The 26029-nt window shown below is 40.0% G+C and overlaps 1 protein-coding gene across 2 annotated transcripts in view; it reads right to left on the reverse strand.

The window, feature by feature from the left end:
• dync1li2 (dynein, cytoplasmic 1, light intermediate chain 2) overlaps positions 1–25352 on the reverse strand; it is a 31336-nt gene extending 5984 nt beyond the window's left edge. For both annotated transcript variants that reach the window (XM_026267872.1, XM_026267871.1), the window contains exons 1-9: positions 25197–25352; positions 24526–24599; positions 23935–24051; positions 23400–23630; positions 18368–18534; positions 16664–16757; positions 15880–16015; positions 15653–15764; positions 15500–15559 (exon numbers count right to left, since the gene is read on the reverse strand). In XM_026267872.1, the coding sequence (XP_026123657.1) occupies positions 15500–15559; positions 15653–15764; positions 15880–16015; positions 16664–16757; positions 18368–18534; positions 23400–23630; positions 23935–24051; positions 24526–24599; positions 25197–25291 (1086 nt within the window). In that variant the 5' untranslated portion in view covers positions 25292–25352. The remainder of the gene's footprint in view (positions 1–15499; positions 15560–15652; positions 15765–15879; positions 16016–16663; positions 16758–18367; positions 18535–23399; positions 23631–23934; positions 24052–24525; positions 24600–25196) is intronic.
• Between the last annotated feature and the right edge of the window lie 677 nt (positions 25353–26029).

Here is a 26029-nt window from a genome sequence, read left to right on the forward strand (position 1 = left end):
AGCATGTGACTAGCATGTTTCTAGCATGATTAGCATGTTGCTAGCATGTCGCTAACATTTTGCTAGCATGATTAGCATGTTGCTAGCATGTTTGTAGCATGATTAGCATGTTGCTAACATGTTTCTAGCATGATTAGCATGTGGCTAGCATGTTGTTAGCATGTTTCGAGCATGATTAGCATGTTTCTAGTATGTCGCTAACATTTTGCTAGCATGATTAGCATGTTGCTAGCATGTTTGTAGCATGATTAGCATGTTGTTAACATTTTAGTAGCATGATTAGCATGTGGCTAACATGTTTCTAGCATGATTTTCATGTTGCTAGCATTTTATTAACATGATTAGCAAGTGACTAGCATGTCGTTAGCATGTTTGTAGCATGATTAGCATTTTGCTAGCATTTTGCTCGCATGATTAGCATGTTGCTAGCATTCCACTAGCATGTTTGTAGCATGATTAGCATTTTGCTAGCATTTTGTTAGCATGATTAGCATGTTGTTAATATGTTTGTAGCATGATTAGCATGTTTGTAGCATGATTAGCATTTTGCTAGCATTTTGTTAGCATGATTAGCATGTTGTTAATATGTTTGTAGCATGATTAGCATGTTGCTAGCATGTCGCTAGCATGTTTGTAGCATTATTAGCATTTTGCTAACATGTTTCTAGTATGATTAGCATGTTGCTAGCATGTTGCTAGCATTTTTGTAGCATGATTAGCATGTTGTTAGCATGTAACTTACATTTTGCTAGCATGATTAGCATGTTGCTAGCATGTTTCTAGCATGATTAGCATGTTGCTAGCATGTTTCTAGCATGATTAGCATGTGGCTAGCATGTTGTTAGCATGTTTCTAGCATGATTAGCATGTTGCTAGCATGTCGCTAACATTTTGCTAGCATGATTAGCATGTTGCTAGCATGTCGCTAACATTTTGCTAGCATGATTAGCATGTTGCTAGCATGTTTGTAGCATGATTAGCATGTTGCTAACATGTTTCTAGCATGATTAGCATGTGGCTAGCATGTCTCTAGCATGTTGTTAGCATTGTTTCTAGCATGATTAGCATGTTGCTAGCATGTTGCTAACATTTTGCTAGCATGATTAGCATGTGGCTAGCATGTTGTTAGCATGTTTCTAGCATGATTAGCATGTTGCTAGCATGTCGCTAACATTTTGCTAGCATGATTAGCATGTTGCTAGCATGTTTGTAGCATGATTAGCATGTTGCTAACATGTTTCTAGCATGATTAGCATGTGGCTAGCATGTCTCTAGCATGTTGTTAGCATTGTTTCTAGCATGATTAGCATGTTGCTAACATTTTGCTAGCATGATTAGCATGTGGCTAGCATGTTGTTAGCATGTTTCTAGCATGATTAGCATGTTGCTAGCATGTCGCTAACATTTTGCTAGCATGATTAGCATGTTGCTAGCATGTTTGTAGCATGATTAGCATGTTGCTAACATGTTTCTAGCATGATTAGCATGTGGCTAGCATGTCTCTAGCATGTTGTTAACATGTTTCTAGCATTGTTTGGCATGTTGCTAGTATGTCGCTAACATTTTGCTAGCATGATTAGCATGTTGCTAGCATGTTTGTAGCATGATTAGCATGTTGTTAACATTTTAGTAGCATGATTAGCATGTGGCTAGCATGTCTCTAGCATGTTGTTAGCATTGTTTCTAGCATGATTAGCATGTTGCTAGCATGTTGCTAACATTTTGCTAGCATGATTAGCATGTTGCTAGCATGTTTGTAGCATGATTAGCATGTTGCTAACATGTTTCTAGCATGATTAGCATGTGGCTTGCATGTCTCTAGCATGTTGTTAGCATGTTTCTAGCATGATTAGCATGTTGCTAGCATGTCGCTAACATTTTGCTAGCATGATTAGCATGTTGCTAGCATGTTTGTAGCATGATTAGCATGTTGCTAGTATGTCTCTAGCATGTTTTTAGAATGATTAGTATACAACTAGCATGTTGCTAGCATGGCTAGCAAGTGACTAACATGTTTCTATGCTAATCCAGGTAAAACCAGTTGATTCAGTTAGAAACCAGCTAAGACCAGCGTGACAGTGGCCAAAACTACTTTAAAACCATGTTAAAAGCATGTTTTTGACATGATTATCAAGTTACTAACATGTTGTTAACATGTTTCTATGATAATCGAGCTAAAACCAGTTGATTCAGTTAGAAACCAGCTAAGACCAGCTTGACAGTGGCCAAAACCACTTTAAACCATGTTAGAAGTATGTTTCTAGTCTGATTAGCAAGTTACTAGCATGTTATTAACATGTTTATATGATAATCTAGTTAAAACCAGTTGATTCAGTAAAGAAAACCACCTAAAACCAGCTAAGACCAGCTAAAGCCAGCTTGACAGTGGCCAAAACCACTTTAAACCATGTTAGAAGTATGTTTCTAGTCTGATTATCAAGTTACTAACATGTTGTTAACATGTTTCTATGATAATCTAGCTAAAACCAGTTGATTCAGTAAAGAAAACCACCTAAAACCAGCTAGGACCAGCTAAAGCCAGCTTGACAGTGGCCAAAACCACTTTAAACCATGTTGGAAGTATGTTTCTAGACTGATTAGCAAATTACTAACATGTTGTTAATATGTTTTTATGATAATCTAGCTAAAACCAGTTGATTCATTAAAGAAAACCACCTTAAACCAGCTAAGACCAGCTAAAGCCAGCTTGACAGTGGCCAAAACCACTTTAAACCATGTTAGAAGTATGTTTCTAGTCTGATTAGCAAGTTACTAACATGGTATTAACATGTTTCTATGATAATCTAGCTAAAACCAGTTGATTCAGTAAAGAAAACCACCTAAAACCAGCTAAGACCAGCTAAGGCCAGCGTGACAGTGGCCAAAACCACTTTAAAACTTGTTAGAAGTATGTTTCTAGTCTGATTAGTGAGTAACTAGCATGTTGTTAGCATGTTTCTATGCGAATCTGGCAAAAACCAGATAAAAACAGTGGATTCAGTAAAAACCAGCTAAAACCCAGCTAAGACCAGCGTGAGAGTGGTCAAAACCACTTAAAAACCAGTTTGGGAGACTAGCCAAAACAACTGATCAGCTTAGGCTGGTTTTAGCTGTATTCTCAGTAGAGAGTTTTTAAGGTTTGCCCTGGTAGTAGACAGCTTAAATATATTATAAGCCTTATTTTTCAAAAGTTTGTACCCCCGCAATGAAAGTCTATGGGATTTAAGGTGGTTTTGGTAGTCTGGTTTACGAAAACCATAAGCAGAATCAGTTAGAAAAGATATAGCAACCCGAGTCAGACCAGTCTGAAGGTCTGACCCGAGTTTGGTGGTTCTAGCTTGAAAGCTCTAGGAGGAGATAGTGTTTAAAATTTGGCTCAGAAGAATAATAATAACTAGATAGTAAAGTTTGTTTTCAAACTTTAAGTTGGCTTGAAAAAGCCTGGCCAGAAAGTTAGAAAAATGTAAAAAGTTTGAAAAGCTTAAAAAGTTTTAAAAATTTAAAAGTTTTAAAAGTTAAGAAGTTTAAAAAAGAAAGTGATTAACATATTATTAACATTATAAGCAAGTGACTACCATGTCGTTAGCATGATTAGCAAAGTTGTTAACATGTTTCTAGAATGTTGAGAGCATGATTTTAGCATGATTAGCATTTTGCTAGCATGTGACTAGCATGTTTCTAGCATGATTAGCATGTTGCTAGCATGTCGCTAACATTTTGCTAGCATAATTAGCATGTTGCTAGCATGTTTGTAGCATGATTAGCATGTTGCTAACATGTTTCTAGCATGATTAGCATTTGGCTAGCATGTCTCTAGCATGTTGTTAGCATGTTTCGAGCATGATTAGCATGTTGCTAGTATGTCGCTAACATTTTGCTAGCATGATTAGCATGTTGCTAGCATGTTTGTAGCATGATTAGCATGTTGTTAACATTTTAGTAGCATGATTAGCATGTGGCTAGCATGTCTCTAGCATGATTTTCATGTTGCTAGCATTTTATTAACATGATTAGCAAGTGACTAGCATGTCGTTAGCATGTTTGTAGCATGATTAGCATTTTGCTAGCATGATTAGCATGTTGCTAGCATTCCACTAGCATGTTTGTAGAATGATTAGCATGTTGTTAACATTTCGCTAGCATTTTGTTAGCATGATTAGCATTTTGTTAATATGTTTGTAGCATGATTAGCATGTTGCTAGCATGTCGCTAGCATGTTTGTAGCATTATTAGCATTTTGCTAACATGTTTCTAGTATGATTAGCATGTTGCTAGCATGTTGCTAACATTTTTGTAGCATGATTAGCATGTTGTTAGCATGTAACTAACATTTTGCTAGCATGATTAGCATGTTGCTAGCATGTTTCTAGCATGATTAGCATGTTGCTAGCATGTTTCTAGCATGATTAGCATGTGGCTAGCATGTCTCTAGCATGTTGTTAGCATGTTTCTAGCATGATTAGCATGTTGCTAGCATGTCGCTAACATTTTGCTAGCATGATTAGCATGTTGCTAGCATGTTTGTAGCATGATTAGCATGTTGCTAACACGTTTCTAGCATGATTAGCATGTGGCTAGCATGTCTCTAGCATGTTGTTAGCATTTTTCTAGCATGATTAGCATGTTGATAGCATGTCGCTAACATTTTGCTAGCATGATTAGCATGTTGCTAGCATGTTTGTAGCATGATTAACATGTTTCTAACATGTTTCTAGCATGATTAGCATGTGGCTAGCATGTCTCTAGCATGTTGCTAGCATGTCGCTAACATTTTGCTAGCATGATTAGCATGTTGCTAGCATGTTTGTAGCATGATTAGCATGTTTCTAGCATGATTAGCATGTGGCTAGCATGTCTCTAGCATGTCACTAACATTTTGCTAGCATGATTAGCATGTTGCTAGCATGTTTGTAGCATGATTAGCATGTTGCTAGCATTTTATTAACATGATTAGCAAGTGACTAGCATGTCATTAGCATGTTTGTAGCATGATTAACATGTTGCTAGTATGTCTCTAGCATGTTTTTAGAATGATTAGTATACAACTAGCATGTTGCTAGCATGATTAACATGTGACTAGGATTTGGCTAGCATGGCTAGCAAGTGACTAACATGTTTCTATGCTAATCCAGGTAAAACCAGTTGATTCAGTTAGAAACCAGCTAAGACCAGCGTGACAGTGGCCAAAACTACTTTAAAACCATGTTAAAAGCATGTTCTTGACATGATTATCAAGTTACTAACATGTTGTTAACATGTTTCTATGATAATCGAGCTAAAACCAGTTGATTCAGTTAGAAACCAGCTAAGACCAGCTTGACAGTGGCCAAAACCACTTTAAACCATGTTAGAAGTATGTTTCTAGTCTGATTAGCAAGTTACTAGCATGTTATTAACATGTTTCTATGATAATCTAGTTAAAACCAGTTGATTCAGTAAAGAAAACCACCTAAAACCAGCTAAGACCAGCTAAAGCCAGCTTGACAGTGGCCAAAACCACTTTAAACCATGTTAGAAGTATGTTTCTAGTCTGATTATCAAGTTACTAACATGTTGTTAACATGTTTCTATGATAATCTAGCTAAAACCAGTTGATTCAGTAAAGAAAACCAGCTAAAACCAGCTAAGACCAGCTAAAGCCAGCTTGACAGTGGCTAATACCACTTTAAACCATGTTAGAAGTATGTTTCTAGACTGATTAGCAAATTACTAACATGTTGTTAATATGTTTTTATGATAATCTAGCTAAAACCAGTTGATTCATTAAAGAAAACCACCTAAAACCAGCTAAGACCAGCTAAAGCCAGCTTGACAGTGGCCAAAACCACTTTAAACCATGTTAGAAGTATGTTTCTAGTCTGATTAGCAAGTAACTAGGATGTTGTTTTCATTTTTCTATACTAAACCACCTAAAACCAGCTAAGACCAGCTAAGGCCAGCATGACAGTGGCCGAAACCACTTTAAAACCATGTTATAGGCATGTTTCTAGTCTGATAAGTGAGTAACTAGCATGTTGTTAGCATGTTTCTATGCGAATCTGGCAAAAACCAGCTAAAAACAGTGGATTCAGTAAAAACCAGCTAAAACCCAGCTAAGACCAGCGTGAGAGTGGTCAAAACCACTTAAAAACCAGTTTGGGAGACTAGCCAAAACAACTGATCAGCTTAGGCTGGTTTTAGCTGTATTCTCAGTAGAGAGTTTTTAAGGTTTGCTATGGTAGTAGACAGCTTAAATATATTATAAGCCTTATTTTTCAAAAGTTTGTACCCCCTCAATGAAAGTCTATGGGATTTAAGGTGGTTTTGGTAGTCTGGTTTACGAAAACCATAAGCTGGATCAGTTAGAAAAGATATAGCAACCCGAGTCAGACCAGTCTGAAGGTCTGACCCGAGTTTGGTGGTTCTAGCTTGAAAGCTCTAGGAGGAGATAGTGTTTAAAATTTGGCTCAGAAGAATAATAATAACTAGAATTAAAAGTTAGTGAACTAACTTTGATGTTGGCTTGGCCATCTTGGCCATGGGGCAAAAGAGCCACAGTACTTGTGTGCCCAACATTCTTGAGTTGCCCCGCTGCAAAAATTTTTAAACAATAATACCATAAAAAATACACCTGCAACAGTCTTTTTCCATGGTCCCTTGCTGTTTTCTTTTTTAATAAAAAGCCTAGGCTATGATAACAGCTATGACAGGGTTGTCTAGCTGCATGCGAAATAAGACATGCAAAAACCATAATCTCCTAAATACCATTCAATTTGATGTTATTTTAATAGTACTGACAACATATTTTAAGTTATCACACATTACTGAAAAATTAAAGAAGGGACACTATATATAGTATACTTCGGTGAGTCAAGAGCTAAACAAAAAGTCCTGTTTCATTACAAAATACTGTAACTTTTATAAACGTTATACTATCACCACAAAATTTTAATTAATATTTATTAAAAAATAAATATTTAATAAAACTGAAACTTAAATATATTATTTCTATAGGCTATACAAAACAGAAAAGAAAGACTAAATATGAAGGCTGAATAAGCTGATCTATAGCATGTTAAATGGTGGTTGCCTGTCTATGAATGGTACACCCCTCTAAGCTCACAGAAGTGGTTTGACCCAAGTCCTCAGCAGCCAATGAAATTGACCTCTTCAAACTGATTTTTAACGTGTACTTCACGTGTATTTCAACGTGAAATTCACGTTAAATACCCGCTGATTTTTCACGTGTAAACAACATGTATTTAACGCGTTAAACAATATTGGATATAATATCGGAGTAATATAGTATTTTAAGAAGCTATTAAAAAAATATATAAATGACTTTACCATGTTGTGCAGCGCCGATAAATAAATAATATTAAATACGTGTTGCCTACGCATGAAATACACGTATTTAACGTGTTGTTGACGCGTTAAAATTCACATGTATTTGACCCTCTTGGCCTTCCATACACATTAGACGTGAAAAAAAGGACATTGCGTTGTTTTGATATGGATTACTTTATCACAGAATATTTGTTCAGGAGCACTTGTTTAGTTTAAAAGTAGACATGTCAAGCTTTCTATAGATATAATACTCATGTCTCTTCCTTGAGTATTCATGGAGTTACAGTTCATTTTAATGACATGTTTGTAAATGAAGATCAGCGCAGACCAAGGCTGCAGACAGCACACCTTGTTTGTTATCTTTATTTTATAAGTGCCCAAAGTTTTGTTGTTGTTATGTTTGTATCCAAAAAAAGTAGACCCTTTACAGAGACACGTTAAGATTCACGTGTATTTGACCCTCTTGGCCTTCCATTCACATTAGACGTGAAAAAAGGACATCGCGTTGTTTTGATATGGATTACTTTATCACAGAATATTTGTTCGGCAGCACTTGTTTGGTTTAAAAGTAGACATGTCAAGCTTTCTATAGATATATCTCTCATGTCTCTTCGTTGAGTATTCACGGAGTTACAGTTCATTTTGATGACGTGTTTGTAAATGAAGATCAGCGCAGACCAAGGCTGCACCTTGTTTGTTATATTTATTTTATGAGTGCACAAAGTTTTGTTGTTATTATGTTTGTATCCAAAAATAAAAAAGTAGACCCTTTACAGATTCGATTGATGTATTGCTCTTATCTGTATGATTAAAACTGAAAGTGTAATTTAAGTAAATTTCGGGGTTATCAGGAGAAAATGACTCAAAACGACTCCAGAGTTAAAAGGCTATCGTGACTTTTTTTCCTTCCAGTATTCATAAGCTGTATCACGCTGTCAAATTATATTTCATTTTGCACACATAAACAGTTCAAAAACACCTGAATTCTGCTCTTGTTGTGTTCTAATGGGTGGATTAGTGCAATTCGCTGTGATATTGAAGCGCTCGTTTCTCTCTCGTCAGAGACATAATTTATAAATGAGATCTGACCCGTTAATAATAACATATGTTGGTTTAGCTTGTCAGTGTGAATGAAATGTGTAGCCTATTTATTTGTCCGATCTCGCCCCGAAACGCGGCTGTCATGTGGACTTCAAGTGTTCAGAGAAATCGCGAGCTCGCGGACATTTGGCTGCCGCGAATATATCATGTTATCACTTTAAACAGTTCAGAAACATCTGAATTTAGCTCTTGGTGTGCTCTAACGTGTGGATTGCGTGCAATCGCCGTTTTAAAAGGTCTTAAATAAGAATGAATTCGCTCGTTGTGAGCTCGTGATGCCTCCAGCAGCTGACCAGCCGTGATTCTTCTCTCGCCTGACTGGTCTCTGCCCAGAAATAAATTATTAATGAGCCCTGACCCCTGTAATCAGATATGTTGGTTTAGCTTGTCAGTTTGAGGGAAATTGTATTATTTACTTGTATTTTTAACCAATGTAAAAGTGAAAGTAAACAAAACTCCGGGTATTGCAACCAGTAGGGGCGCGATTTTTCTCAGACAATGTAAGTCTATGGGTAATGTTTTTGACATTTAAAAATTAATTAAAAAAAAACTTTAAGTCTGATCAGTCTGAAAAGATATAGCAACCAGCACCGCTCTATCCCGCAGGTGTCTGCCGAGTTTGGGGCTTGTGGCTTTAAAGCCCTAGGAGGAGTAGCGTTCAGAATTTCTGTCAGAAAAATAATAATAAGAAAAAAAAGAAGAAGATGAAGAAGAAGTTTAAATAGCATAACAGTATGTTGGCTTGTTGCCAAGCCAACATAATAAGACTAGAAGGTACATTTCCTGAAGAAAATGTGAGTGGTGCTTGCAGTGGCAAAACTCGGCGCCCTGTTGCTAGGTTGTTGCAATGAGGTTGCTACGGTGGTTGCTAAGGTACCCTGGGTGGTTGCTAGGGCGGTTGCTAGGGTCCCCATGATGGTTGCTAAGGTACCCAGGGTGGTTGCTAGGGTAATCTGAATGGTTGCTAGGGTCTTGCTATGTGGTTGCTAGGGTACCCGGGGTGGTTGCTAGGGCGGTTGCTAGGGTCCCCATGATGGTTGCTAGGGCCGTTGCTAGGGTACCCAGGGTGGTTGCTAGGGTAATTGGGGTGGTTGCTAGGGTGTTGCTATGTGGTTGCTAGGGTACCAGGGGCGGTTGCTAGGGCGGTTGCTAGGGTCCCCATGATGGTTGCTAGGGCCGTTGCTAGGGTACCTAGGGTGGTTGCTAGGGTAATCGGGGTGGTTGCTAGGGTCTTGCTATGCGGTTGCTAGGGTACCCGGGGTGGTTGCTAGGGCGGTTGCTAGGGTCCCCATGATGGTTGCTAGGGCCGTTGCTAGGGTACTCAGGGTGGTTGCTAGGGTAATCGGGGCGGTTGCTAGGGTGTTGCTATGCGGTTGCTAGGGTACCCGGGGTGGTTGCTAGGGCGGTTGCTAGGGTCCCCATGATGGTTGCTAGGGCCGTTGCTAAGGTACCCAGGGTGGTTGCTAGGGTAATTGGGGCGGTTGCTAGGGTGTTGCTATGTGGTTGCTAGGGTACCCGGGGTGGTTGCTAGGGCGGTTGCTATGGTAACCTGGGTGGTTGCTAGGCAGTTGCTACGGTACTTGGGGTGGTTGCTAAGGTGTTGCTAGGCGGTTGCTAGGGTGTTTTGGCTGGTTGCTAGGCAGTTGCTATGGTCTCCTGGGTGGTTGCTATGATGTTACTAGGTGGTTGGTAGTTGTCACAGATGGTCACTATGTAGTTATTATAGAGTTCTTAGCCCATTTGAGCACTTAGCTAATCACTATTAGCATGTAGCTAATCACTGCTAGCATGACTAGCATGTTGGATGTCCAGTGTGCTAGCATGAGTCAAAAAATCCAACCGCCATGTCTGTACGATGTTCTGATGCAGAGATATAGGTCGTGCAAAACGGTTGCTAGGGTACTCCGTTTGGTTGCTATGGAGTGGCCTGGCAGCTGCCAATGGTGATACTCCAAAGGCTGCTTGCCAACATAAACCAACCCCCATGCCTCTACGATGTACTGATGCGGAGATATAGATCTTGAAAAATGGTTGCTAGGGTACTCTGGTTGGTTGCTAGGGAGTGGCCTTTCAGCTGCCAATGATGATACTTCAAAGTCTGCTTGACAATATAAACCAACCCCCATGCTTCTATGTCTTTCAGATGTTAAGATATCTATCTTTGGATTTTGGTTGCTAGGTAGCTCTTAATGGTTGCTAGGGCGTGGCTAGGTTGTCTTGAAGGAGATACATGATTGGCCGTTTGCTGCCCGAGTCAAACGAGCCCACCCTCATGTTTCTATGACACTTCTATCCAAAGTTATTCATTTGATCTTTTTCAATGGAAGTCTATGGGGCTTGTTGCTATGGCGCTCTATATGGTTGCTAGGGCGTGGCTTGATAGATTCACAGTGATCCTGAGAGACTGATTGGTTGCCTGATTCAAATGAGCCCACCCCCTTGTCTCTATGACTATGTGATCCATAGTTATGTTCAATGTAAAATCCCTATGTAATTTCCCACAGTAGGAAAAACACATTGTTTCATGGGCGATCCCTCACCATTGACTTAGTATGGGGCAAATTTGGGGGGCTCTAGCCCCCCAGGGGTACAACTTATACCCCAATGCAGGGTATGTTCTTGCAAAGCCTCATAGCCTCTCCAAATGTGGTGATTCACATGTTTCTGCGAAATTCTCTCTCGGAGCTACGATCCGTCAAAGTTGGACGTAATGCGTTGTCTATGCGATTTTTCGGCCGATATTTCGCCCGGTGTACGAACATCGTACGCCCGATCGCTTATAAAAGTCATAGCACACCATTCCCGATTAGGCCGCACGATTTGACGCCTGTTTTGTTGGTCTGTGACGAAAACTGCGGGACTAGTTACGCGCCGAAATTTGTACGGAATCTATAAGAAGAAAAAGAATAATAACTAGAAGGTACATTTCCTGAAGAAAATGTGAGTGGTGCTTGCAGTGGCAAAACTCGCCCCTCTGTTGCTAAGGTGTGGTTGCTAGGGTACCCGGGGTGGTTACTAGGGTCCCTATGATGGTTGCTAGGGCCGTTGCTAGGGTACCCAGCATGGTTGCTAGGGTAATCGGGGTGGTTGCTAGGGTGTTGCTATGTGGTTGCTAGGGTACCCGGGGTGGTTGCTAGGGTCCCCATGATGGTTGCTAGGGCCGTTGCTAAGGTACTCAGGGTGGTTGCTAGGGTGTTGCTATGCGGTTGCTAGGGTACCCGGGGTGGTTGCTATGGCGGTTGCTAGGGTCCCCATGATGGTTGCTAGGGCCGTTGCTAAGGTACCCAGGGTGGTTGCTAGGGTAATCGGGGCGGTTGCTAGGGTGTTGCTATGCGGTTGCTAGGGTACCCGGGGTGGTTGCTAGGGCGGTTGCTAGGGTCCCCATGATGGTTGCTAGGGCCGTTGCTAAGGTACCAAGGGTGGTTGCTAGGGCGGTTGCTATGGTAACCTGGGTGGTTGCTAGGCAGTTGCTATGGTACTTGGGGTGGTTGCTAAGGTGTTGCTAGGCGGTTGCTAGGGTGTTTCGGCTGGTTGCTAGGCAGTTGCTATGGTCTCCTGGGTGGTTGCTATGATGTTACTAGGTGGTCGGTAGTTGTCACAGATGGTCACTATGTAGTTATTATAGAGTTCTTAGCCCATTTGAGCACTTAGCTAATCACTATTAGCATGTAGCTAATCACTGCTAGCATGACTAGCATGTTGGAAATCCAGTGTGCTAGCATGAGTCAAAAAATCCAACCGCCATGTCTGTACGATGTTCTGATGCAGAGATATAGGTCGTGCAAAACGGTTGCTAGGGTACTCCGTTTGGTTGCTATGGAGTGGCTTGGCAGCTGCCAATGGTGATACTCCAAAGGCTGCTCGCCAATATAAACCAACCCCCATGCCTCTACGATGTTCTGATGCGGAGATATAGATCTTGCAAAACGGTTGCTAGGGTACTGTGTTTGGTTGCTAGGGAGTGGCCTGGCAGCTGCCAATGATGATACTTCAAAGTCTGCTTGACAATATAAACCAACCCCCATGCTTCTATGTCTTTCAGATGTTAAGATATCTCTCTATACTGTGGGTTGCTAGGTAGCTCTTAATGGTTGCTAGGGCGTGGCTAGGTTGTCTTGAAGGAGATACATGATTGGCCGTTTGCTGCCCGAGTCAAACGAGCCCACCCTCATGTTTCTATGACACTTCTATCCAAAGTTATTCATTTGATCTTTTTCAATGGAAGTCTATGGGGCTTGTTGCTATGGCGCTCTCTATGGTTGCTAGGGCGTGGCTTGATAGATTCACAGTGATCCTGAGAGACTGATTGGTTGCCTGATTAAAATGAGCCCACCCCCTTGTCTCTATGACACTATAATCCAGAGTTATGTTCGATGCAAAATCCCTATGTAATTTCCCATAGTAGCCCTCCCTATACTTTGTATTAGGGGCAAATTTGGGGGGCTCTAGCCCCCCAGGGGTACAACTTATACCCCAATGCGGGGTATGTTCTCGCACAGCCTGATAGCCTCTCCAAATGTGGTGATTCACGTGTTTCTGCGAAATTCTCTCTCGGAGCTACGATCCGTCAAATTTGACCCCAATGTTAAGTCTATGGGTTTGATCGCCCGATTTTTCGCCCGCCGGACGAACATCGTACGCCCGATCGCTTATAAAAGTCATAGCACACCATTCCCGATTAGGCCACACGATTTGACGCCTGTTTCGTTGGTCTGTGACGAAAACTGCGGGACTAGTTACGCGCCGAAATTTGTACGGAATCTATAAGAATAATAATAAGTATGTGAGATAATAATAGTGATGCCTTGCCTCCGGCAAGCACCACTAACTAGAAGGTACATTTCCTGAAGAAAATGTGAGTGGTGCTTGCAGTGGCAAAACTCGGCGCCCTGTTGCTAGGTTGTTAAAATGAAGTTGCTATGGTGGTTGCTAAGGTACCCTGGGTGGTTGCTAGGGCAGTTGCTAGGGTCCCCATGATGGTTGCTAAGGTACCCAGGGTGGTTGCTATGGTAATCTGAATGGTTGCTAGGGTCTTGCTATGTGGTTGCTAGGGTACTCGGGGTGGTTGCTAGGGTGGTTGCTAGGGTCCCCATGATGGTTGCTATGGCCGTTGCTAAGGTACCCAGGGTGGTTGCTAGGGTAATTGGGGCAGTTGCTAGGGTGTTGCTATGTGGTTGCTAAGGTACCCGGAGTGGTTGCTAGGGCGGTTGCTAGGGTCCCCATGATGGTTGCTAGGGCCGTTGCTAAGGTACTCAGGGTGGTTGCTAGGGTATTCGGGGTGGTTGCTAGGGTGTTGCTATGCGGTTGCTAGGGTACCCGGGGTGGTCACTAGGGCGGTTGCTAGGGTCCCCATGATGGTTGCTAGGGCCGTTGCTAGGGTACCCAGGGTGGTTGCTAGGGTAATTGGGGCGGTTGCTAGGGTGTTGCTATGTGGTTGCTAGGGTACCCGGGGTGGTTGCTAGGGCGGTTGCTATGGTAACCTGGGTGGTTGCTAGGCAGTTGCTACGGTACTTGGGGTGGTTGCTAAGGTGTTGCTAGGCGGTTGCTAGGGTGTTTTGGCTGGTTGCTAGGCAGTTGCTATGGTCTCCTGGGTGGTTGCTATGATGTTACTAGGTGGTCGGTAGTTGTCACAGATGGTCACTATGTAGTTATTATAGAGTTCTTAGCCCATTTGAGCACTTAGCTAATCACTATTAGCATGTAGCTAATCACTGCTAGCATGACTAGCATGTTGGAAGTCCAGTGTGCTAGCATGAGTCAAAAAATCCAACCGCCATGTCTGTACGATGTTCTGATGCAGAGATATAGGTCGTGCAAAACGGTTGCTAGGGTACTCCATTTGGTTGCTATGGAGTGGCTTAGCAGCTGCCAATGATGAAACTCCAAAGGCTGCTCGCCAATATAAACCAACCCCCATGCCTCTACGATGTTCTGATGCAGAGATATAGATCTTGCAAAACGGTTGCTAGGGTACTGTGTTTGGTTGCTAGGGAGTGGCCTGGCAGCTGCCAATGATGATACTCCAATGGTTGTTTGCTAATATAAACCAACCCCCATGCTTCTATGTCTTTCAGATGTTAAGATATCTCTCTATACTTTGGGTTGCTAGGTAGCCCTTAATGGTTGCTAGGGCGTGGCTAGGTTGTCATGAAGGAGATACATGATTGGCCGTTTGCTGCCCGAATCAAATGAGCCCACCCTCATGTTTCTATGACACTTCTATCAAAAGTTATTAATTTGCTCTTTTTCAATGGAAGTCTATGGGGCTTGTTGCTATGGCGCTCTATATGGTTGCTAGGGCGTGGCTTGATAGATTCACAGTGATCCTGAGAGTCTGATTGGTTGCCTGATTCAAATGAGCCCACCCCCTTGTCTCTATGACTATGTGATCCATAGTTATGTTCAATGCAAAATCCCTATGTAATTTCCCACAGTAGGAAAAACACATTGTTTCATGGGCGATCCCTCCCCATTGGCTTAGTATGGGGCAACTTTGGGGGGCTCTTGCGCCCCAGGGGTACAACTTATAACCCATTGAGGGGTATGATCGCACACAGCCTGATAGCCTCTCCAAATGTGGTGATTCACATGTTTCTGCGAAATTCTCTCTCGGAGCTACGATCCGTCAAAGTTGGCCGTAATGCATTGTCTATGCGATTTTTCGGCCGATATTTCGCCCGGTGTACGAACATCGTACACCCGATCGCTTATAAAAGTCATAGCACACCATTCCCGATTAGGCCGCACGATTTGACGCCTGTTTTGTTGGTCAGTGACGAAAACTGCGGGACTAGTTACGCGCCGAAAATCGTACGGAAGAAAAAGAATAATAAGAATAATAAGTATGTGAGATAATAATAGTGATGCTTTGCCTCCGGCAAGCACCACTAATTAAATAGTAGATCAGTAAGTTGGCTTTTTCAAGCCAACTTAATAAGATTAAATAGTAGATCAGTAAGTTGGCTTTTTCAAGCCAACTTAATAAATGCTGCTCAACTGAATTTAAACTCAGCACTCAATGAAGAAACCTGATATTAAATCTGTAATCCATTTTCTTGCAGACCAAACGCACCTGCTGCTTCATGAGGAAGACCTGCTCATCCTCGGCACTGATTTCCTTGTCATGCACCAACTTTAGAAACACAAAAGAGACAAATAGGCCTATGTTATTGACTTACTACTAGCAGATTGAGGTCCAGTTTTCATTCCTAGGTTCTTTTCTCACCTTTCGTACGGGAGGTTTCGTTATAAAGTCCTCAAAGGCATCCTCAGGTCGAACCGTTGTGAAGTTTTCATGCAAGATGGCAATTTTCTTGTCATTGTCCCATCCAGATGGACTACACAGGGATACAAGTGTTTTAAAAGAAACCAGTTTGGCAGACTAACACCAAACTGATTTAGACATGGATATTTTCACATAAAAAGATAAGAAATGCAACATTTTAAGCTCACATGAACACAGCGTCCTTCTCCACTACTAAGGCAGGCGTAGTAAACTGGAAGTCATATATTTTGTGCACCATGTATTTGTAGAGAAGGTCCAGGTTCTTCTCCTCTTTGACTGAAGTGTAAATCAAACCAGCTCCATCTGTGAGATTTGATTAAGGATCTGTATACTGCAAAAATGTGTGTCATTTTAAGAGGAATATATATCTTAATTTTAATTTCATAATAAATCATATTAATTTTACTGCAATAAATGTTTTATGCAAGTAAATACAATTAACTGCTGTATAATTTATGATGAAAAACAGTATTCATATGCGATTAGATTCCATGTAAATAATTTGGTTTGTTCTAATTTCTAAAGCAAGTACATTTTCTGTTTCTGAGTTCATGTTTACAGCATTATTTTAGCATCATGTGGTGTTTTGTCTTCACTGTTTCTTCACAATTACTGGCTATGTTTTATGTCCAGGTCACTCACAATAAACTCTGATTCACCAGGTGATTTTCTATGTTACCACCTGCTGGTTACCAGAACATTTTCAATGTAAAAAGCAGTTTTTGAAAATGAGCATAAAGTAGGATGGTATATTGACATTATATCACTAACTAAAATATACAGCCATACAGATACAGCCAATCCCAAAACACCTGAATTATTATGATTAGTTTCTAGTTTCACAGCTGCCATTTATAACCACAAATTTAACAAACTGTTTCTTTAAAATCTATGGCATAGAAAGTGAAATATAACAACAGCACCACTGCTGAGGGTGAGTGAAGAGGATACACTGTAAACAGAACCGCCGGATGTGTGACTGAATGAAGTCAAAGTGCTCCTCCTTGTAGTCATGCTCCTTCTCCAGAACACCGACAGCATCACACTAAAACACAGAGACAGACATAATCAGTCTTACGTGCAGTATATTTGACATTATTTTAGAATTGAACAACACAAGGCTGAGTAAATGACAGGTTTTGGAATTGATCTCTTGCTTTTAAATGACAGACGCACCATCCTAAAAACAAGCAAACACATGCTTAATAAGACTGATGCAGCAGCCATGTTTGTGAATGACTCAGGTTGTGGCCGATTGCCAGCCATAATGGTTTTGGCAGGAAGAGGAGCACGCCAACTAGACAGCTTAAAAATCCAGGAGGCTGCCGTGTCAAAATATCTTGGACAGATCAGTGTTGGCCATTGCAAATGCAAACATCTCTGCATGTCACAGATACTGCTGACCTTATACTGAACCACATCTTGTGTTGTGCAAAAGTAGGAAAGTCATACAGGTTTGGAGGAGCATGAGGTTAAATAAATGATGACAATTTACATTTTTATGTGAGCTCTCTCTTTAAAAGGTTTTGTAGTATGCCAGTGAGTACTGTAGCTGCTGTTAGCAGATCAGTAATGATAATACTAATGCACACTGATAAGAGCAAATTTTGTGCTTTCAAGTAAACTGGAAACTGGACCTGCTTTCTGAAATTCAATCAGGCTCTATTCTCCTCAGGGTGAGGCGGTTTGATCACTGTGCCTCCTGACGCTGAACAGAACAAACAGTGAACATTTTCCTCTCAGACCTAAACTACCTCATTTGAAAACAGGTTGTCTTTCATGCACCGGGGCTGGAGGGAGGCTAACAATAGAAGAGATCACTGAGCATGTTCTGATCCCAAAGAGCATGTGAGGGGGGCATGGTGCGTCTGCAGCTCTGGACCTGCGGGCTACTACTGACTCTCCATAAAGAGAGCGTTTCATCCAGCTAAAGACACTCACAGCAAAACAACTCTAAATATCCACTCAAAAATCAAAAACTGTTCATCTAATCATGCCTAGTTATACACAGGACATAAACCACCATTCAGAGGTTTAAAGGTCAGGAAGATTTGTTTGGGGGGTTAGGTGAAAAAATAAACGTAAAGATGTGCTACGTTACAAGTTGATTTCAAATAAATGTTGTTCTATTTATCAAAGAATGATGAATAAAAAAAATGGCTTCCTCAAAAATATATTATGCAGTAAAATAGTTTTCAACTTTTTTTTATTAGAAATGTTTCTTGAGCATCAGATCACCACATCAGAATATTTTCTGAACAATCCTGTGACACTGAAGACAGTAATGGCTATGAAAATTCAGCTTTGCAATTACGTTTTAAAATAATCATATTAAAGTGTAATGCTACTTCACAGCATTGCAGTATTTTGAACTGTTTTACTGTGTTTTTTAATTAAATAAATTTTGCCTTGGTGAACATAATAGACTCAATCGAAAACATTAATCTTACTGACCCCAAACTTTTATAGTATTGTTTATACAGACACAATTCCTGAGAACGGAATAAAAAGCAAACTTTAATAATGTGACTGTAATTGAATATGTACTAAATTCACTATGCTAATCTCAAATATACTGACTGAACTCTTATTAAAGTAATATAAAACTAAAGGAAACAATATGACAGGTCAGATGATTTGATCACTTTCAGCTACCTTTGTGCAAACTATGAGCACTGGGATGCCCAGGTTGTGTGTGAGGACGTTGTCTCCCAGGGGCAGCAGCACACTCTCTTCTTCTCCCCCAGCTGCTGGAGCTCGTCTCTGGGGGGAGGCCGGCGTGGAGTCCTCTGGTTCTGCATACTCCTGAAAGGCCTTAACCACTGCAGAGAAAACAACAAGACACAAACAGGGTCAAACGTACAGTAACTTAACAAATTTACAGTAAACAGTGTCGGCTGCTTCATACAGAAGCATCAAACCATTACATTACACATTACTGTTTATATTAAACAAACCATAGATTATTTCATACTTCAAAAACAAATGAGTGATGTTTGAAAGTAACAGGTAACTTCATAAACAGGGGCGCTCTACCCATGCTTAAGTAAGAACCACTGAGGTTTGTTCTCGAGTTTCAAGACAGCAAGATCATGAGAAATACCGTTTACCATATTTCATGAACCCCAATGTATTTGCATGTGTCAAAAATTTCATTTTGGGGTGAACTATCAAGTCATAAATAATCTTTACCAACAAAAATCCATATAAAGAACATCCACAGAATTAGGACATTCCAGTCAGAGAACATAAAACAAACAATTTTTACCAAAAAGAAAGTGGGGGAAAAAAAAGAATCAACAATAATAAATAAATCTTAGCATAAGCAAGAATCTGTAGCATGGTTTTAACCCAACAGTTTGAAAGCATGACTTGTTGTGGACACATCTGAGCAGGCGAGGCCTGTGGAAGAGCAGCTCAGATGTGAACAGAGCTGACAGCACACTCTTAAGACCCTGTCTGATCCCTGCTCAAGCCCTCGTCCTCACACAGCACTACAAAACATGCAAACCACAGGCAAAAACAACCATCTTATTCACTGCCGAGCTAATATACCGGAGTAGCCGATCTGGATTTGGGCATGATGGTGATACGCAGAAGAGGGGAGTTGGAATGGTCTTTAATCGGCTGTATATTCAGGAGCTGTTGGGACTTCCTCAGGAACCTCAAGAATGCAGCTCCAGATGACCCAGAAAACAGTCAAGCTGCACAACTTCCTTCAGCGTACTGTTAAACAACAACAGCTCCAGTGCTGCTGGAATAACAGACCACAACTTTCGAAAGCTGAGATAAATGCATTCATGTGAAAAAGTTTGGGGTCAGCAATGTGCTTTTCTTTTTTTTTAAAGAAATGAATCCTCTACAAGGACATAGTAAACAGATACTGAAGATTGGAGTACTGGCTGCCTCAAGAATTCAGCCTTAAAATTACATTTTAGAATTTTATTAAGATAGAAAGCTTTTAATTTAGAAAAATATTAGTTTTTACTGTATTTTTGATCAAATAAATGCACCCTTGGTCAACAACAACAAAAAAGGCTAATGTCCAAAAACATTTCAGAAATATGTCTGCCCCAAAACTTTTAAATAGTAGTGTATAGTCAGAAACAAAGTAATTACCCATGAATCCCTCTTTTACCTGGTTATATCACACTCAATTACCCACACCCTGTGATGTGGAGAGCATGCATGTTTCCACAAGAGCCGGTGATCAAGATAATCTAGTGCATTTCCAGAAGACCAATAAACAACTGTTGCAAATACTTTTTGACAAAGAGTCCATTAGGAAATTTAATTAGTTCCAGAAGGCAAACTGATGTTTACCATCTACTGATTCTTATTCAAAGATAATAGCCAATAGGCAAGAGTTCGTATCACATGGCAGTCTTCATATTTTTTAATACTACCCTTGATTCTGCTTCATGTTTTCTCCACAGTTCTCAACACACTCAGTCTGAACAACACCTTGATCAGCCTGTTTTCACAAGACAAGATTTAATCTATAACCACCAACTTTCTTAATCAATATGGCCGACTGTAATAACCTCAGTCGAATGAAGAACCAGTTTACAATCACTTTCACTGTCGACTTTGACCAGCTTTCACAAACAAGGGTGGGGACAGTCGACAGAACACATCAGGTATGAAGCTATCAGAGTGCCAAGGGCATCTAAAAACCATGATGCCAAAAAACTAAACAGTAAATACCAATCTAATAGTGCTGTTTTTGTAAAAAGCAGTTAGCTGGCCACATTTAGCCTTTGACTGACACTAAAAAGGATTTCCAGAGTATATCCAGTCATCTCTACACTTCAAATAAACATTCAGTTAATGTGTAAGCTTACTAAGAGCTGTGTGATGTTATGAGTTGTGCTCATGCCATGTTTAGAGCGGTGGTCGAATGTCAGGAAGGTCTAACGGAGCAGACCATGATGCAATGTCTTGTAAGAGAGGCTGGACAGTCCATCCCACAGAAGTGCGGTCAGATGGCTGCCTCTGCTTCCTGTGCTGATCTCAGCTGTGCTTAAGGAAGCAATGGCTCTTATTCTGGGCCGGACAGTTTTACAAAGCTATGGGCGGCTGGAGGCTTAGTGTGTTTGGATACCAATTCAACACATCCAACATTTGGCACTGTAGGATGTAAACCTGGGACAAACAATTTCACATAATAGTGTGAAATATTACTACAATGTGGAAACTTTGATTAAAAATGATTTTAAATAGCACTTTATTTCTATAAAGGAAATAAAGATCTTTTGTAATATTATAAATGAAAAAATTAGAAGGATGAATTCCATACAATAAGATGACATACAGAGCCAGCGATTCAGGTAACACTAGTTCAGATGTGTTGTTGAACCACTGGACTCAATATTTCAGACACAAGCTACAAAACAATAACATGGCCAAGCCACTTCCCCATTCTGCTCGAACAGCCCTGTTTATAGAGCACATGCAGATACAGTCATCCTCAGAAATAGCCTCTTACTTCATGTTTGAGCACTCACTCCCTCACTCACACTACAGAAACATTCAGACTTCTCAAACGCTGCTGGAGCAGCTTCATGTCTTCACACAGCACAACACCTGAAGCCATCAAATACTGTCGTCATAGCATTAACATGATTCTTCAAAAAAACATTTCTTAACAATAACTGAGTTTTAAACATAAAAATCTAAATATTAACTCCAATACCGGAACACAGTTTCGCTGCTGTCTATGGAGGGTCAGTTAGCTCTCAGATTGAATCAAAAATAGTTTTACTCTTAGACAAGTTTTTATGGCTTTTCGTGTTTTCACTGTCATACGCTCGGGGGTGCTATTACACATCCTCTGAACGAGTACAAAACCTCCAGAACAAAAACATATGTGAACAGGACGCCGTAACGAACGATCTCTCATGTAAACAGAGACATATTAAAAAGAATGTGATCATCAGCAATAGACAGCATATAAATGAAAACTGCAACTACAGAGTAAAATGTTGATCCAGGAAGTGGTATATTTCTATGGTATATGTAAGCTTTGGAGGTGTTGATGGAAGCGATTTACTGGATTTATGCTTTGATAATCGTACTAAATATTATCCAGATGTTGTTTTTTATACAAATAGGTTTTTCTCACATTTTTGCTCAAAATTATACTTTTTTTTATGAAACCTACCTATATTCAAGTGTTGATAAATAAAAGAATGCTTTAAGCTAGAATAAAACAGAATATTTTTTGTTTGTTTGTTTGTTTAAAAGTAGAGTCGCTGATCTTTATGTTGGTGTATTGCATTTTCAAATACTCATGCAGCAAAATATACTGCAGACAATCAAATTTGAGTGAAAATCATCAAAATTGCTGGCAGAGGCTGGAAAGAGTTAATTGTGTTCAGAAGATGAACAAAGGTCTGGAACGACATGAGGATGAGTAATTCATGACTAAAGAATTCTCATTTTGGGGTTTAAGCAACACAAATGTTTAAGCAAAAGAAATATTGGTAGCACTATTTTACAGTCCTGTTCCTCAGGTACATACTATGTACTATTATAGTAATTACAATTACTATGTAATAACTAGGTACTAACCCAGAACCTACCCCTAAACCTAACCCTACCTCATGAAGTTACCTTGTATTACAGAACTTTCTTCGATAAATACACTGTAAGTGCATGTAAGTATACATACTGTAAAATAAAGTGCAACCTAAATATTTCTTTTGTTTTTCCACTACAGGAATAACTCACATTTTGAAATACGTTAAAATATAAACATACTTTATATTGCAATATTTCACAAATGTTTCCGTTTTTACTGTATTATTGATCAGAGAAATACAGCTTTGATGAGAATGAGAGGACGATTTCAAAAGTATCAAAACATTTTAATAAATTAAAAATCTTACAAACCCCAAACTCTATCACCAAACTCAAGGGTTTTTGAAAACATGGAGACACTGTAACTAACACTAGTGAGGCAGCACTGGTGATCACTAACAACATGCGTTAGTCTAAAAACATGCTTCATGCAAATTCAAAGCACAAAGAGTGCTTCATATCCAGACTGTCAATAAACCATCCTCCAGTGCAGCCAGTTCTGCTAACTCTCATATTACATTTGGATTAGGACTCATGGACTCAGTAACAAAATAAAACGTTTTAATAAAAGCAGAAAAATACCTAGATTAAGGCTAATTCGCATGGCTTTCAAACTAGCATCACTAACACTGAATTCACAATGGAAATAAACTTTGTCCTAATGTTTAGGCTCTAAAACACTATCATTCTTCACTATATCAAAAGAAAAAACTTGCTGTTTTACAAGGAATTCACTGTGTATGTACTACTGCATGACAATCTGTTATTTACTCTACTCTGTCTGCTGCCGATTCTTCTTCTGAAGTCAATGTGTAAATGTACCAGTAACACTGTTTGCTATTGAAACTCAACATTTACACATGATCAAAACAATTCTCAAAGGAAAAGCATATCTGAAAACTGACAAAAATAGTATCAACATCCACGTCCCATCTGCCTGTCATGGGTTGATATGGTATGGACAATAAAGTCGAGTAAGATGTCTAGCAGTAAGACAGCTGGAGATAGACTTCATGTACTAACCATCACTCACAATCGCACTTGAATCTGAATATCCTGCACAAGCTAAAGCCAAAGATTTAGGTTCTACTAAAACAGCACTTACTCCTCTGCTCCATCTCTCTCATTTCCTCAGGAGCGATCTTCAGTTTGTCCACGTGTTCACGCAGCACACTCGTCCACTTCTGCAGTGACTCCATGATGGTCCAAGGCCGTGACATGTCCACCACGAACACCGCGAGACTGTCCTTCAGCGACTCGGCAGTCACTGCAAACTTCAGCAAGCCTTTGTGGTACAGGTCTCCATCCAGGATCCAAACGCTGCAGCGAGTCAAATCTGGAAGGTTTGTTAATTGTAAATTCAAAAAACTGAATAGACTGCATTTTCCACAGACCAAAAGAGAATTAAAAAAATATCTATATATTTTAAACTATTATTTTTCGTGTCATTTTTTTTTTCATAGATTTTGTTTACAAAGACTATACAAATATATTTCCTATTACGTTTGAATAAATTACTAAAAAACATAATAATAATAATAAAAAAAGACAATTAAATAGTTAGCTGCAGCTATGGCATCTAGTGCATGAATTATTTTAAACTTTTATCACCTACTTTTACCCAGTATAAACGCACTTACCATCTATGTCTTCATCCTGGACATTGAGATACAAGTACTCCAGCCCTCGACCTCTTTTATTGTGCTCGGCTCCTTGAAGCTTTGACATGAGTGTTGTCTTTCCAGAACCATCCTCCCCTAAAACAGAAGCAGAAATCATATCACTTTTACAACAAATTAATGACATCAAGTAATAACTAGTGTGTTTAGACAAAGAAAATTATTTCTGTTTATGACTGGGAAAAAGATAAAATGATAGTTTACGGAAAAATACAAATTCTATGACCTCGCTCTCATAACATCCCAAACCTGTATGACTTTCTAACGCAGAACACATCAGAAGATATTGAGATATTTTCTGTCTGTACAAGTAAAAGGTAAAACCAGCGTTCTTGAATAGAAGAAAGCAAGCCATGTGTTTGGAACAACATGAGGGTGATTTAAAGACAGAGTTTTCATTTGTTTGTTAACTACCCTTCAATTTCAGATCCATACACTGTGTTAAAAAGGTAAGGTTTTCATTTGAATGTATGTGCATTATCGACATTTGTAAGCAAAACTTTTATTAAGCCATTTGGATTAAAAATCAAATTCAGCAAAAAAGGCACATACCAAAAAGCAGTATGTTTTTCCCAGAAGGCAATTTCGAGCTGGAGCGTGTGGAAACTTCGCTGAGGATTGAAGACCTGAAGGACAAAACAACAGATGAGCACTGTAATAACATCAACAAACATCAACTAACACAGGTTTAATACGGAAGCTAGTAGTTTGATGGCTAGTTCTGACGGCGGACAAAATGCTACAAAACCTCCGGAAAAGGCCGTTACCACAAGGATCCTCTCACTAATGAATAATGTCAGTCAGGTCTCATCAAAAACAGACATCAGGAGTCACGTTTCCTGACACTTATCATATTAAAACAAATAAATAACAACTCGTACATATAGAAAATCAGCGAAGCAAGGCTACTTCAGAAACGGACGTGAGCTCAACACAAACCGTTACGTTATAACAAACGCTAGCCACAGCAGAAGCATGACATGGGCATATAAAGCGAGACAATCTGCTTCCTAACGAATCCGAGGACTTTCATTATTATTTCGCCCGTTGTGAAGCCTGACTCAGACGTTGCTGTGAGTTTCTGTGAAGTGTTTTGGGCTCGTCCGGGACCGGCGTCTGAACTGAACACCCGTCCGGTGACACAGCAGCACTTCAACTGTCAAATAAACCAACTCCCTGGACAGTTCGCTGCACTCCTGGACACTTTGAGGGCGCGGGCGTACCAGAGGTTTTGTCCTTCATCATCCTCGGTGCTGTTCTCCATAGTGTCGCCTGTCCCGGCTGCGCCCAGTAGTTTCTTCTCTAAAACGGGAGCCATCTTGAGTGGCGAGGCACAAAGGGAGGCGCACACTGACCGCCTGAGGACCTCACACGAGAATTACCTTTCCTACTAGGGCGAAGGACTGTCTCATGAATATTAAATACCTACTGTGTGCTTCTCCTGCGCGCATTGGTTGGGTCATGAATATTAATTAGGCACACGACAGTATGTTTAATACAATTTTCAAAGTAGAGATAAAGTGACCATATTAATATTCATGAACAACGCCTTTATCGTAGTACCAGTGTTAAATATCGCACAGAAAGACGGCTTTAACAAAAACCCGTGAAAGAGCGGGAAATGTTCCACAGAACTCATAAATCTTATTTTGTTTGTCTAAAAACCACGGAGAAAACATGAAATCATATGATAGTTTTTGCCCCAGCTGTTTGTAATTATGGTCAGGCATTTGAAAAGGCACCACTATCCGCGTTGGCTTGAATGATGTCATTTCAGACTTTACCGCGCGCTGACGTGAGTGCGTGTGACTGGCGCGCAGATCTGAGGTCAGCTGTTTGGTTGATTTGCTCTGGTCAAAGCGTCTGACTGCAAGGAGAATTATAGATAAATACACTTTTCTATATTATTAAATTATAATTGTAAATTATTTTTAATAAAAAAAAAATGTAAGGCTGTAAATCTGTATTTTTAAAATGCTTAGCAGTTATCCTAAACAAGTCATTGAAAACAATAAAATAATACGTAGGTAAATATATATTTTAATCAAATAAAAAT

This window comes from Carassius auratus, chromosome 7 (assembly GCF_003368295.1).
Source record: "Carassius auratus strain Wakin chromosome 7, ASM336829v1, whole genome shotgun sequence".
Lineage (NCBI taxonomy): Eukaryota > Metazoa > Chordata > Actinopteri > Cypriniformes > Cyprinidae > Carassius > Carassius auratus.